Raw genomic sequence first — 14,857 nt, 5'->3', positions numbered from 1 at the left:
GTAGAATAGTTCATTGAATATTGAATTTAGAATATTCACTGTATGTTTTTATATACAGGAGACTGAGTGAAATATGTTGTTGTGAATTTATATAAAGTTACATTTAGAAATTAACCATATTTAGCCCATTAGACATACAGCACCGTGTAATCATATAGATCCTCGATTATATATGCTATACTATTCACTATTGGTCATCATACAGCTACAAAACAGTGTCCTACAGCATTTTATGAAGACAAACACAATTTATCCCTTTTCTAAAATTCCAAAGGCCATTAAGAAGAAAGAGACAATATTGTTGTTCACAAAAACATTATTTATCAACACCATTTATGAATTATGATGATGACTCCTGTAGATGACTCCCCTATGGCTTGCCACTCTTCTTTAACTGTTTTTCTATCCTCCTGTCAAAGTGCTTCTGCTCACTGATAAAAAAAAATAAAACAATAAACATTAAAAAAAAATGTAAAAAGGACATCCATGGTGAACTTGATCTTGTCAAATTCACACGCAGCAGGGCTCACTGTTACATTTTGTATAAAATTCCTGAATCCTTAATTTTTTATCACTTGCTTTGGTACATTTCTCCAATCACTACTGAAATTCTCATAACTACTTTTGAACAAATTGCCAATGCTTTGGTAAATTCATGCAATTGATTATGAATTGCTTTGCTGCTTCCTAATTTATCAATTCATTATTTCCTTCATTAGTGAAATTCTAAATACACCTCCGCAATTCATCAATTCAGGACACATTTACAAAATAAAGTCTAATAGAAATGTATTGAAACCATGCTTGACAGTTTATGACAACTCAACCATTTTGCATTTAATGACTTATGCAAGGAACTAATGCCTGAGGAGTATGACAATTCAACAGAGAAATAGTATAATAGGCCTATATTTTGATCAACATGACATAAAGAGTTGATAATGTAACAGCAGACAGTTGTACATTATCAATTTCATGAATGTAATGAAGCATTTGCAATTTGTATAAAATAATGAGAAATTGCTTTTATGATGTGCACAAGTGACAAGATGATGTGATTTCAGTTGTGATCTGAGAAATGCATCAAAGCAACTGAGATAAACTATAAGACTATTGGAGACCCTGCAGAATCACTGTAGACCCCCTAAGAGTCACAGACCACATAAAAGAAAGTGTTACGAGAACACAAACTGCCTTCTTAATTTGAGTTTCATATCTGTGGGTATTTCATTAAAAAAATTTAAACATTAAAAAAATGTAAAAAGGACATCCATGGTGAACTTGATCTTGTCAGTGTGTGTGGGTGTGCTGCCCAGAATTGATGTCAGGTGAGTGTGGATTGCATCAATTTGCTCCTGGTCTTCAAAGTACAACGGCACAGGCACTTGTTGGTGGAACACTTTTGGAAAAAGTGTCAAGACACTTTGATTTCTTTTGGCCACTGATGATGGACTGTGCAGAGAAAATTGAAAATGACATTAAAAACATGTCCATGTATGTCTCTGTAAGTCATTTATTTACTAGAGAAGCTATTGGTTGGGAATGCAGTTAAAAAAGAGATGGGTGTTTATTATAGTTTATACAAGTTTAGAGAGAGAGAGAGAGAGATTTTAATTTCCTTAAGTAGCTAAAGCAAACACACACCTTTATGGGATTCAAGTTAAAGAGAACTTGGTAAAGACAGAGTATGATAAATCCCACATTAAGTTCACACAGCCTACATTTTAGTCCAGTTCAGTAAGCTATTTTAAGAAAAATGTATATAAATTAGATAGTTAGATCATCTCATTTATAAGAAACAAATCAAAACCAGAAAGGAGTAAACAGAGTCTTACCAGAAGAGGCCATCTCACGCAAGATAAAGACAGGAAACAAAAGAAAATTCAAAAGAAAATTTATTTTGAAAGTGAGTAGAGAAGACTAGGGCAGCTAAACCTACACGTGGGCAGATAAGTTTAAGCCAGATAGAACACCAACCTGACCGTCCAGAACTTTTTGTCTCTCGAAATAAATTATAGACCCATCCATTGATATATAGAAATGAATTGATATCTACCTAGCTATATCAAGCTAATCGTTTATAAATAATAAATGTTGCATCATTGCTAAACAACAATAACTTTAGCAGATTATTTAATATACCTCAATTCGTGTCGCTGTACAGCATCCTCCTACTGGACGCATCTGGAACAGCAGGGGCGTAAAACTGCCTGGGGCGTAGGTCTACCGGCTCCAGGTCTGCAGCCTCCCCCTACTCCCGAGATGCTTGAAGAAACCTTCCTGCAAAGCACAGGACTGTGAAAAGCACTATATTATAGTTTTGAACTAAAGAATACAAAACATTTGCGAAAGAACGCAAAAGCACTGACACATAATTTTGCCTATCATCTCGGGGTTTTTTTTTCCATCGCTATGTCCTTAGGGACTCCTTATTTTTCTTTCTTGCCCAAATTCATTCGGCGATGGCCGTGGAGTGTAATGATTGCACTAGCCGAAAGGGGTCAGGGTCGAGCGCTGCTCCAGCGGTAGCGTGGCCGAGCGGTCTAAGGCGCTGGATTAAGGCTCCAGTCTCTTCGGGGGCGTGGGTTCGAATCCCACCGCTGCCACATCTTTTTCATTACATCACTATATTACACTGCGTTACATGGTTTGATTTAAATAACAATAAATAAAACGTTATTTAAGAAAAAAGACTAAAATAAGTACATACTTTTATTAAAATAAATAATACATTTAATACATTTGATTACAATAATATATATATTTTAGTCTATGGTTATTGGTTACACATGCGTTACATGAAAACATCTTGACGGACGAACACACTCTGATCTCTGTGATTTTAGTTGCAGTTTTCATTTTGTCGGATTGTGAACTGAGTGGATATAGATTAATATCATATTCATAATAACATTCATATCCTGCAGCTGGAATGACCTGCCCATCTCAACCCGAGCTGCTGAGTCCGTGGCCATCTTCAAGAAACGGCTGAAGACGCATCGTTTCCGGTGGCCACACGTGATCCAGCATACTGTAGTCCTACTGTTAGTGTAACTGTAAATGATTACATGTAAATGTAAAAATAGCCATTCCAAATAGACTCTGTACTATTTAAGTGTTTTTACACTTTTAACACTACTTTTCTTATTTTTATTAAAGACAACTTTTAGTTATTTAGTTAGTTTGATCAAAGTTATTTATTGTGATATATTCAAATCAAAATAATTTATTTTAATCATTTTTATTTATTTATTTTAATCAAATGTGTAAGCCAATTTATTATTTATTTAAATAAAAATAATTATTTTAATTTTGTTCATTATTTTCACATTATTGTTATTTAAATAACCCTTTTAATCAAATTATTTTAATCAAATACCTGTATTAATTATATTTCAAATCAAATTTAATTTTAATCAATTTATTAATTTATTATTTTGATTTAAATCGCGTTTTAGTTATTTAGTTTATCTATTCTTTATTTAAAATATTCAAATCAATTTTATTTTAATCAAATGTATTCATTTATTACATATTTCAATTTCACATTTATTTATTTGAATCATTTTATTAATTTTAATCAAATACTTTTTAATCAAATCAAATATCTTTATTCATTATTATTTATTTAAATTAAATTTCCTTTTTATAAATGTATCATTTTATTATTTTATTTGAATCGCGTTTTTGTTATTTAGTTTAATTATTCTTTTATTTTATATATTCAAACCAAATTTTATTTTAATAATGTATTTAATCAAATACATTAATGTTTATTATTTATTTAAATAAAAGTATATAAGTATATAAAAAAAACATTTTAATTTTTATTTTTTAAATAACACGCTTTATTTATTATTATTTAAATAACATATTTGAATCAATGTATTTTAATTTAATTAATTAATTAAATATGTGTATTTTACTTTTACAGTTGTAAAGGATCAAACTCGCAGTGTGTCCTCTAGATGGCGCTGAAGGACCGCTCTTATTTTGCTTTTTCTTCTTCTCCTGTTTCCTGTGTGCGGTATAAACTTCCGGGTCGTCGCTCCCTCAGTAGCGCGCATCCGCGGTTCTGCTGTTTTCGGAGGTTCTGCTGGACCGAGTTCTGCTGGTGTCGGTTCCGAGTGTGTGGCGATGGCGGCTCTTCACCCCGGAGACCCGCAGCTGGTGTCGATGATCGTCAATCACCTGAAGACGGAGGGCCTGTTCGACCAGTTCCGCAGAGACTGCCTGGCGGACGTGGATACAAAGGCAAAACACTCATTTACTTCACAACAACACGACTTTACCATGAGTTTACCTCAGGAACCACAGTAATAGCACGGTAGTATCTGAAGTGCCACGTCTCTGATGTCACCGTCCGATACTATCACAGAACTAATCATGTATTGATAATCGATCACGAGAGTCCTGTGATGAACCGCTCAGGTTGGCAGCTCACGGGTTAATGTTCAATCAGTATCGATCAATAATATCAATATCTGCCAATAATATGTCTTAGTAAGATGATATTTAAATGTTCAGTTCTATGATCAAAGCTCTGTAGTTTTAAAACAAATAATGCAATGCAGTGATGATTGACAGATGAACAAATAACCTTCTTCAAAAGCCTGATGATCATATTTGATACTCTGTTTGTTTATGATAAATCATGTCTGGATAATGAACTAAACCTGCTTCAGTCCAGCTCAAATATTACTGACAATATCAAAGTTATTCCCACGTTGACTTGATAAACTCAGGTCGTATTTGACAGCAGAAAGACCATGTTTGTACAGTTATTCTTTCTGAGAGACTTTTACTGGATAAAGAAGGTTATAGTTTGATCTGTGATGTTTAATATAGAAGGTTATAGTTTGATCTGTGGTGTTGTTCTCCTCAGCCGGCGTATCTGCACTTGCGACAGCGGGTCGATAACTTCGTGTCCAATCATCTGGCCAATCACACCTGGAGTCCACAGCTCAACAAGAACCAGCTGAGGAACAGCATCAGACAACTGGTCCTGCAGTACGTGTGTGTGTGTGTGTGTGTCTATTAGTGTCTCTCTGTCCAGTCGTCTGTCTGATTGTCTGTACTTTTGTTTGTCTCTCTCTCTCACCTCCTCCTCTTGTGTGTGTGTGTGTGTGTGTGTGTGTGTGTGTGTGTGTGTGTGTGTGTCAGGTCTGGTATGCTGGAGCAGGGAGTGGACCGGATCGTGGCTCAGGTCGTGGATCCGAAGGTCCATCACACGTTTCGTCCGCAGGTCGAGCGAATCGTCCGGAGGTTTCTGTCTCCCAACAGCCACGTGGAGGAGGACGAACTTCCTGCTGTAGCTCCGCCCCTTCCTGTGGAGAACCCGGAGCCGCTGACCGCAGATGAGGGAAATGATGCGGGTCAGCGTCTGGCATATTATTATATCACTGCAAAACATGATGTTCTTCCTCAGAGTTTCTGTCTGGTTTTCCAGCACAAACATCTAAACATTCATAAATCAAGACACATTTACTGGAGAAGAAGAAGCACTGAAGATATTAAGTTTTGTCTAATATTTTTATTTTACAATTATAATTTTCGGTTTTGTTCTTTTTTTTTTTGTGAGAACATGTGGTTTTCCGGTCACACTTCTGTAAAAGACATTCTGAGTCTCAGTGAGTTTTAAATTCCCTAGTTAAAGGTGCAGTGTGTGATATTCAGGAGGAAATGCAATATCATATTCATAACTATGTTTTCAGTGGTGAATAAAGACCTTACATAATAAACCATTATGCTTTATTAGCTTAGAATGAGCATCTCTCTCTACACACACCGCGGGTCCGCTTACATCCACATGTTTCTACGGTGGCCCTGAGCGGACAAACGTGTTTCGTCACTATGTTGTTCTTCATGATAAGAAGCTTCAGCTAAAGTCAGTGGATAAAACACTGACACAATGATCAACAAGTGACAATAATATTCGCAATAACATCATTTTACTGAATAATTAAGTAAACCTAATTTCTTAATTTATCTTTGTAAAGAAAACTCATTGTTTAACTGGCTCTCTGCTGTCTCAGACGACGACATCACTTCCTGTCGGCCACCGTAACTTCTGTTGGGTGCAGTTCACAACCTCACCACTAGATGCTGCTAAAACGTACACACTGCACCTTTAAATAAAGGCCAACTAAAGGAATGAGTAATAACGCAGCAGATGTTTGAGACGGTTGTCCTCAGCTTCTCTGATCTGTGTTTGTGTCCTCCAGCTGCGAGTTCCAGCGCTGATGATCAGATCCAGACCAGCGTTTCAGACCCGATCCACGATCCCACAGAGAATGAGATGATGGACATCAGCCTCCCTGAGGAAGAGGAGGAGGAGCGCGAAGAGATGAAGGAGGAGGAGAAGGAGGAGTCTGGGAACGATGGAGGAGAAGCAGAAGAACAGGTGAGGGAGGAGGAGGAGTTTCACATGCTCACATTTCTGAAGTTTGCGTGGAGATGATAACTTTTACATTTTTTATGTTTTATTATTTGTATTATTCAACACCTGCACCGTGTCAATTTCACCAATATCCTGCCTTGTCAAACTCTAAATAAAACAAACATATATATATTCAAATGTGCATTACCTATAGACTGAACACATGATGTGCATGTGCGCGCCGTCAGCGTTCTCACAGATTCACAGCGAGAACTTATTTTTTTTCCAAATATTTCACCGCTTGCACCTGAACCTGTTTCAGGGTTAGTGTTCTCGAGCCTCAGACACTGCTGTTGTGTGAATGAGTCGGAGTGCATTAAGGGTTTCTGTGAGAACGGTGTGTGTTAGCGGCCCCTAAGTTAATCACTAATGATCTTTACAACGGAAGTGAATCAATCAAAACTAACTTTATCTGGACAATAGCTTTATTCTAGATCTGCTGTAAAGCCTAAACACTCTCTGTTACTGTAATCTCCTATTATCACTGTAAAGCTGCTGTGAAACACTCTATATTGTTAAAGCGCTGTATAAATGAAGGAGACTTGACTTGCAGGAGGAGGAGGAGAGCAGTAAATCCTCAGGGAAGCTGAGAGAGGAGAACCGGGAGCCGGAGCCGCTGAAGCCCTGCAGTGTGAAGCAGAAGACCAGAGAGCGGCTGAGAGAAGGTACGACGACACCACTGAACATCAGTCCCGGCGTGCAGCGCTAATGCTGTGTTCACACCCAACGCCAGTGTAATTATTAGCACGAGTAGATTACATACAAAGTTCATTCAAAGACACGAATCCGTGCCAGGCGATGCGGTTGAAAGAAGTGATCAGAAAATGATCAAAAGTGACATTTATAATGTTACAAAATATTCTATTTTAAATAAATGCTGTTCTTTTGTATTTTCTATTAATCAAAGAATCCTGAAAAATAAAATTTATCACAGTTTCCACAAAAATATGAACTGTTTTCAACACTGATAATAATAATTAACATCTTATCATCATATTAGAGTGATGTGTGAAGTATCATGTGACACTGGAGTAATGATGCTGAACATTCAGCTTTGATCACAGGAATAAATTACACTCTACTGTATATTCACATAGAGAACTGATGATTTACATTAGAATAATATTACACTGTTTTACTGTATTTTTGATCAAGTAAATGCAGCCTCAATGAGCAGGAAAAATGATAATGTTTCCAGCTTCTCACCTGCTGTGTGTGTGTGTGTGTGTGTGTGTGTGTGTGTGTGTGTGTGTGTGTGTGTGTGTGTGTGTGTGTGTGTGTGTGTGTGTGTGTGTGTGTGTGTGTGTGTGTGTGTGTGTGTGTGTGTGTTTCGCCAGAGTACTCGCTGGAGGACTCAGATCTGGAGGGTCTCAGTGACATCAGCGTGAGTTCGGTTCACACCAGCGATCTGTCCTCGTTCATCGACAGTGAAGAAGACGAGCCTCTGTGTGAGTCCACTGAGGAGGGAGAGATCAGCTCTGAGGGTGAGTGTGTGTGTGTGCATCTATCGTATTTATATCCCTGTAAATCATTTCTTTTAAGTGGACTTAAATAGTTAGTGTGTGTGTGTGTGTGTGTGTAGACGAGGCAGGGCAGAAGACGGGTGAGGACTCTGAGGGCAGCAGGGAGAAGAAGCCTCGCGGTGTGAGACAGGGATACGTACACAAACCCTTCCTGTACTCGCGATATTACAGCGACTCCGATGACGAGGTGACGGTGGAGCAGCGCAGGCGCTCTGTGGTGAGAACACACTGAACAAGGCTAACACAGGTCACTGACAACATACAAAACATTGTTTCTTAAAATAAAAGAACATACACTTATCAGCTACAGTGTCTCCCCTATAAATGTTCCCAGCAGCGGTGCTGTTACGTGCCGGAGGTTGATACACACTTCAGTACTTAGATCCATCATCATGTAACCAGTACTTTCATTTATTTTATCCTATAGACATTTTGAACATTAAAATCCAAATGAAACTTGTCATTAGTTTAAAAGGTGACTAGCTTGCATAGCCTATTTTACTTCACTAACCAAATCATAGTCTCTGCTGCACCAATTTAACTGATATAAATAGTGTAGAACATTGCATAGAAACTGTGTCTATTCCTCGTTTAGTGAGATCAAATCATAAATCTACTGCAGGATCTAGAAAAAATCTAATTGTTATTAAAGCAGAAAATGTTGCTATTGGTAATCAAAAACAATTTTTAAAGCTAGGTCTTCTAAACATTAGATCACTCACACCTAAGGCAGTTATTGTAAATGAAATAGTCACAGATAATAGCTTCGATGTACTTTGCCTTACTGAAACCTGGCTTAAACCAAATGATTATTTCGGTTTAAATGAGTCTACTCCATCAGGATACTCCTATAAGCACGAGCCCCGTCTGAATGGTCGTGGCGGCGGTGTTGCAACAATCTATAGAGATTTTCTCAATGTTACTCAGAAAACGGGTTATAAGTTTATTTCATTTGAAGTACTTGTACTAAATGTTACGCTCTTAGATGTTCGAAAAACATCCCTATTATCTCTAGCCTTGGCTACCGTATATAGACCGCCTGGGCCTTACGCTGATTTCCTAAAAGAGTTTGCAGATTTTCTCTCAGACCTATTAGTTAACTTCGATAAAGCATTAATTGTTGGAGACTTTAATATCCATGTAGATAATCAAAATGATGCGTTAGGGGCTGCGTTTACTGATTTATTAAACTCCTTTGGGGTCAAGCAAAACATTACCGGACCGACTCATCGATTTAATCATACACTCGATTTAATTATATCACATGGAACCGATCCAACCGATATAGATATCATTCCACAAAGTGACGATGTCACTGACCATTACATGGTAACTTGCATATTACGTACTCCTGTAATATATCATGCTGCGCCGCGTTATCGATTAGGCAGAACAATCCTTCCATCCACCATAGATAATTTTTCAAACAGCTTATCGGATCTGTCTCAGCTGCTCAGTGAACCCAAACAAACAGATGAACTTGAGGAATTAACTAGCACTATGAGCACCATTCTCTCTGGATCATTGGATATTGTTGCGCCCATTAGATTAAAAAAGGTCAGAGAGAAAAGTAAAGCACCATGGTACAACAATACTACGCGTGTTCTAAAGAGAGAAACCCGTAATTTAGAGCGTAAATGGAAACAAACTAACTTAGAGGTCTTTAGAATCGCATGGAAAGACAGTATGTCACGTTATAAAAAGGCCCTAAAAGCGGCCAGGGCTGAGCATCTACGCAAACTAATAGAAAACAACCATAACAATCCTAAGTTCTTATTTAACACCGTGGCGAGACTAACAAATAAACAGATGTCTCCTGAACAAAGTATTCCATTACAGTTTAGTAGTAATGATTTCATGAAGTTCTTCACTGAGAAAATAGAAAACATCAGAACCACAATTGTAAACGTTCAATCCTCAATCGCGCCTTATAATTCAGCCTCAATTATCACGCCGCAAGAACAATTACAGTGCTTTACAACTATAGAACAAAAAGAGTTAAATAAATTTATCATTTCCTCTAAAACAACAACATGTTTATTAGATCCCATACCAACTAAACTATTGAAAGAAGTGTTACCTGTAGTGGAAGAGCCCCTCCTCAATATTATTAACTCGTCTTTATCTTTAGGTTATGTTCCAAAAACATTTAAACTGGCAGTTATAAAACCTCTCATTAAGAAACCACAATTAGATCCGAATAATCTAGTAAATTATAGACCCATTTCAAATCTACCTTTTATGTCTAAAATACTAGAAAAAGTTGTGTCCGCTCAACTGGGCTCTTTCTTACAAGAAAATGACACCTATGAAAAGTTTCAGTCTGGATTCAGGCCGCATCATAGCACTGAAACTGCGCTCGTTAAAATCACAAATGATTTACTTTTAGCTTCTGACCAAGGCTGTATCTCAATATTAGTTTTACTTGATCTTAGTGCTGCGTTCGATACTATAGATCATACAATACTCTTAGATCGACTACAAAATTATACTGGTGTTCAAGGACAAGCATTAAGCTGGTTTAGATCGTATTTATCTGACCGCTACCATTTTGTTTATTTAAATGGAGAAAAATCTATCATAACTCCAGTAAACTATGGAGTGCCGCAAGGATCTGTGTTAGGCCCTCTATTATTCTCAATATATATGCTACCACTTGGAAATATTATAAGGAAACATGGAATTAGTTTCCATTGTTATGCTGATGACACTCAAATCTATATTTCATCACGGCCAGATGAAAACGCTAAATTATCCAAATTGACAGAGTGTGTTAAAGATATAAAAGATTGGATGACGCATAATTTTCTTTTATTAAATCCAGACAAGACAGAGGTAATACTTATCGGTTCAAAAAACCACCCACAAAACCTCTCACAATACAACTTTAACATAGTAGGATGTCCTGTTACTTCATCCTCTACAGTAAAAGACCTGGGTGTTATATTAGACTGCAACCTGTCTTTTGAAAATCATATTTCATATGTTACAAGAACAGCCTTTTTCCACCTTAGAAACATTGCTAAGCTACGTAATATGCTATCAGTTTCTGACGCAGAAAAGTTAGTTCATGCATTCATGACCTCGAGACTAGATTACTGTAATGCGTTATTAGCCGGTTGTCCTGCATCCTCAATAAACAAGCTACAGTTAGTCCAAAATGCCGCCGCTAGAGTTCTAACTAGATCAAGAAAATATGATCATATAACACCGATTTTATCATCCCTACATTGGTTACCTATAAAGTCCCGTATTAATTACAAGGTATTGCTACTGACTTATAAAGCCCTAAACGGCTTAGCTCCAGTCTATTTAACCGATCTTCTATCGCCCTATAATCCATCGCGCTCTTTAAGGTCACTAAATTCGAGGCTTTTGGTCATACCTAGGATATCTAGGTCCACCAAAGGAGGGAGAGCATTTTCACATTTAGCACCAAAACTCTGGAATAGTCTTCCGGATACTGTTCGTTGCTCAGACTCGCTCTCCCAGTTTAAAACTAGATTAAAGACGCATCTCTTCAGCCAGGCATTCATATAATACTTTTAATCCTACAGTTAAATCCGACCTCTAGTTCATAAACGCCAGAGGAGAACTGGCCCCCAACTGAGCCTGGGTTCTCCCAAGGTTTTTTTTTCTCCATTAGGTCACCTGATGGAGTTTTTCGGTTCCTTGCCACTGTTGCCTTTGGCTTGCTCAGTTGGGGATATTTGGGGATATTTAATTAAATTAATCAATCAACGATACTATTGATCAGCATTACCGAACGTAGACGTTCCACTAGAAACAAACATTGATGTATTGTTCTAATTTATTACTGTGAAGCTGCTTTGATACAACCTGTGTTGTGAAAAGCGCTATATAAATAAACTTGACTTGACTTGACTTGACTTGACTAACCAGGGATGGAAATTAGCACCCGCCACCAGCCAAATGCGGGTGATTTTGTGTTGTGGCGGGTAAAGTCGCTTCACCTACCGGCCACCGTGGCGGGTAAATAAAAATAGCACACTGTTTCACACGGACGGCGGACACTTTTAGAGGAGGCACACCCTCTCCGTGGTGCTGACCAAAGAAGAGCACTTTGTAACCTCCATTACGCATCATACCTGGCGTTGTCTCTTAGTGCGCTCCGAAAACTCTTGAGGTATAACTAAAGGTATACCATTGCTAGGCGTCTTCAGGGCTATCATCCACTCGCGAGACAGAGGCGCTGGCGCCCTCCTAGCAACGGCACTGGTCGCCGAGAAAGATGTGATACATCATGAGATGAGATGACATGTAAGACATGATTTTGACCACTTCATTGAGTTTTGTTTTGTAGAAAGACTCTTTTTAAAAGATTTTCGTTTTGTATAAATTGTATCTTAATTTTGATCAATGTTTTATCAACCAATTGCCTGTATTTAATAAATAATAAGGAAATATATAGCAGACAATGTAATAAGACACCGGCATGATCACTTGCATTGCACGTGAACTGAAGAGCGCCGAAACTCAGCTTGTGCCTCACAGATTGTAGAAATATAGGCTATCTATTACAGAAAGCTTGAAATGTATACTTTTAAACTAAAATATTCAAAACCAAAAGGAATAGGCTACTCTCTGATTATGTAATCCATATGAAATGTGCATTTCTCTCTGGCGTTCATGGCGAATCCGCATCGTCAACTTCATCTTTGCAGCGACACAGAAAACACCAGTTTATTAATAAATAATTAAATGTCTCCTTGCTATTTTAGACACATTCATAATCATTACTTTTACCGGTTATTTGTGGCTAGCTTTATGCGTGCGGTCGTGCGCTTGAGTGCGGCTATATTAGCCTACGTAAACCTATATAGCCTATTTAAGTAGCATAATTAAAATAATATACAGGGGCGATTTGTCCACGAATGGCTTAAATGAACAACTACTAGTCGACTAGAAAACTTTTTTTTTAAGTTGGAGGCAGCCCTATCCCACATATTTTCGAACCAGGCTCAGGCCATTCTGGGTAGAGCGAGCGACCCGGCGGAATGAGCGAGCGGAGCGGAATATTCAGAAATGCGCTCTCCACTCACGAGCTCTGATCGGAACAAACCCATCTGCTGAATTTGCGCAGAAACATCAAAATAGACATAACCAGCTTTTTAAACAATTTAAAACTTTATGAGCTTATTGACGATTTTTTATAGTTCTTGACAAAATTAGAATATATTAAATAATTTTATTTTTTTAAGAAATTTTTTGGGTGGGCCTGTTGAAAAGTGTGTGGGACTACTAACGCACCCATAACGCCGTGCCTGGTGTGTGTATAAGAAAGAAAGAGAAAATGTCAGTATTTCATTGAGACTTGAGATTAAATAAACTGCTGTAGATCTTGTAGTATTAATTTTCACATGCAGTTACACATTGTATGTTAAAAACAAGAAAGTGGCTGGTAAAAACATTGAGTGGCCTGTGGACAAAAAAGTTAAGTTCCATCCCTGTCACTAACCTCCAGGGACGTGCAAAGAGTTCATCAGGGGCAGGGGCTCAAATGTAAGAAAGGGGCAATATGTAAAAAAAAAATATATATATATATTACGGCTGGGAATCGATAAAAAAAATTAACTAATTAATCGCACAATTTGCTGTGATTAATCACATTTCCCAGATCCCGTTTACCGCTGGGCCGAACAGGCGAGTGGGGGAGAGGGGGGCGTTAAGAAACACCGCGCGCTCAGACTCCCTCATGTCGGCGAGCGTCAGCCAGAGATGCCTCTCAGTAACAGTTAGAGAGGCCATGCACCGTCCAAGGGCCTGGGCAGCGGATTTCGTGGCGCGAAGGGAAAGGTCCGTCGCGCTCCGCAAATCCTTGATGGAAGCAGACTCTGAGCCTTTCTCGTCCAAATCGCGGAGAAGATTGGCTTGTAGAATCTGTAGCACGGCCATCGAGTGCAGGGCAGATGCAGCCTGTCCGGCGGCGGAGAAAGCGTGGCTGAAGAGGGCTGAAGTGGTCCTGCAAGCCTTAGACGGGAGGGCAGCCTTTGAGCGCCATCCAGAAGGCGGGCAAAGGTGCGCTGCAACCGCCTCTTCCACGGGGGAAATGGAATTATACCCCTTTTCAGCGGCGCCGTCAACTTGTGAGAGCGTCGATGAGGCGTGGGAAGAGACTCTCGCGGAGAATGGTGCATTCCACGATTTAGAGAGCTCGCTGTGGAGCTCTGGCAGGAAGGGTGCGGTTCTGGACGCTGGCGATCGGCGGCGGTGATGAAGAAAGCAGCCGTCGAGTCTGTTGGGCGCTGGCTCCTTAGGAGGAGACCACTCGAGGCCCAGCTGGTCAACGTCCCTGGTGAGGAGGCGCAAAAGCTCCGCGTCCTCGCCTGCTCGAGTACGGCCGGAATCCTGGACTGTAGAGGAGGCGGTAGACCATTCCTCGCTGTCAGAGGCCAGGATAGAACAGCTGTCAGTGGCGTGCTCGTCAAACTCATCCGCCTCATCCCCTGACGCGGCGGCGGCGCGGGCAGGAGCCAGCGGTTGAGCGGCCGAGAGGGGGGGGGGAGAGGGCGAGAGAGAAGCTCGAGGGAGGGGTTCCGGCGAGCTCCTCAGTCACATCAGTCTCCGGTGGTCTCTGTGAGCGGCGCTTCTTCTTGCGCGGCCCGGCAGGGACAGGCGGAGAGACAGCTTGGTCGAAAACTTCAAGTCGAAGTGCAGGGTCGACATTGAAAGTTCTTCGCACTCGGGGCAGCCGCCCGTAGAGAGTGCGGTGGCGGCGTGCTCGCGGCCCAGGCAGAGAGCGCAGATGAGGTGGCGGTCTCCGTTGCTGAGCGGGGCGCGGCACGAGCCGCAGGAAGAACGAGGCATTTTTAGAAAAACGCCTCGTGCTCTTTTAGAAATGAGAGAAAGTGTATGTCGCAGGGTGAGCACACAC

At 39.7% G+C, this 14,857-nt stretch overlaps 1 protein-coding gene across 2 annotated transcripts in view; it reads left to right on the top strand.

Annotated features, from left to right (window-relative positions):
* Nucleotides 1-4,019: 4,019 nt before the first annotated feature.
* Nucleotides 4,020-14,857, top strand: part of bod1l1 (biorientation of chromosomes in cell division 1-like 1) — a 38,641-nt gene continuing 27,803 nt past the window's right edge. For both annotated transcript variants that reach the window (XR_014031353.1, XM_081382570.1), the window contains exons 1-7: nucleotides 4,020-4,254; nucleotides 4,886-5,010; nucleotides 5,164-5,375; nucleotides 6,225-6,403; nucleotides 6,993-7,104; nucleotides 7,777-7,923; nucleotides 8,022-8,179. Coding sequence is in view for 1 of the 2 variants with exons in the window: in XM_081382570.1 (XP_081238696.1) it covers nucleotides 4,138-4,254; nucleotides 4,886-5,010; nucleotides 5,164-5,375; nucleotides 6,225-6,403; nucleotides 6,993-7,104; nucleotides 7,777-7,923; nucleotides 8,022-8,179 (1,050 nt within the window). In the remaining variant the exon portion in view is untranslated. The remainder of the gene's footprint in view (nucleotides 4,255-4,885; nucleotides 5,011-5,163; nucleotides 5,376-6,224; nucleotides 6,404-6,992; nucleotides 7,105-7,776; nucleotides 7,924-8,021; nucleotides 8,180-14,857) is intronic.

The sequence above is a fragment of the Scardinius erythrophthalmus genome, assembly GCF_964197995.2.
Source record: "Scardinius erythrophthalmus genome assembly, chromosome: 13".
Taxonomy (NCBI): Eukaryota; Metazoa; Chordata; class Actinopteri; order Cypriniformes; family Leuciscidae; genus Scardinius; species Scardinius erythrophthalmus.
This window is presented reverse-complemented; position numbering and strand designations above follow the sequence as displayed.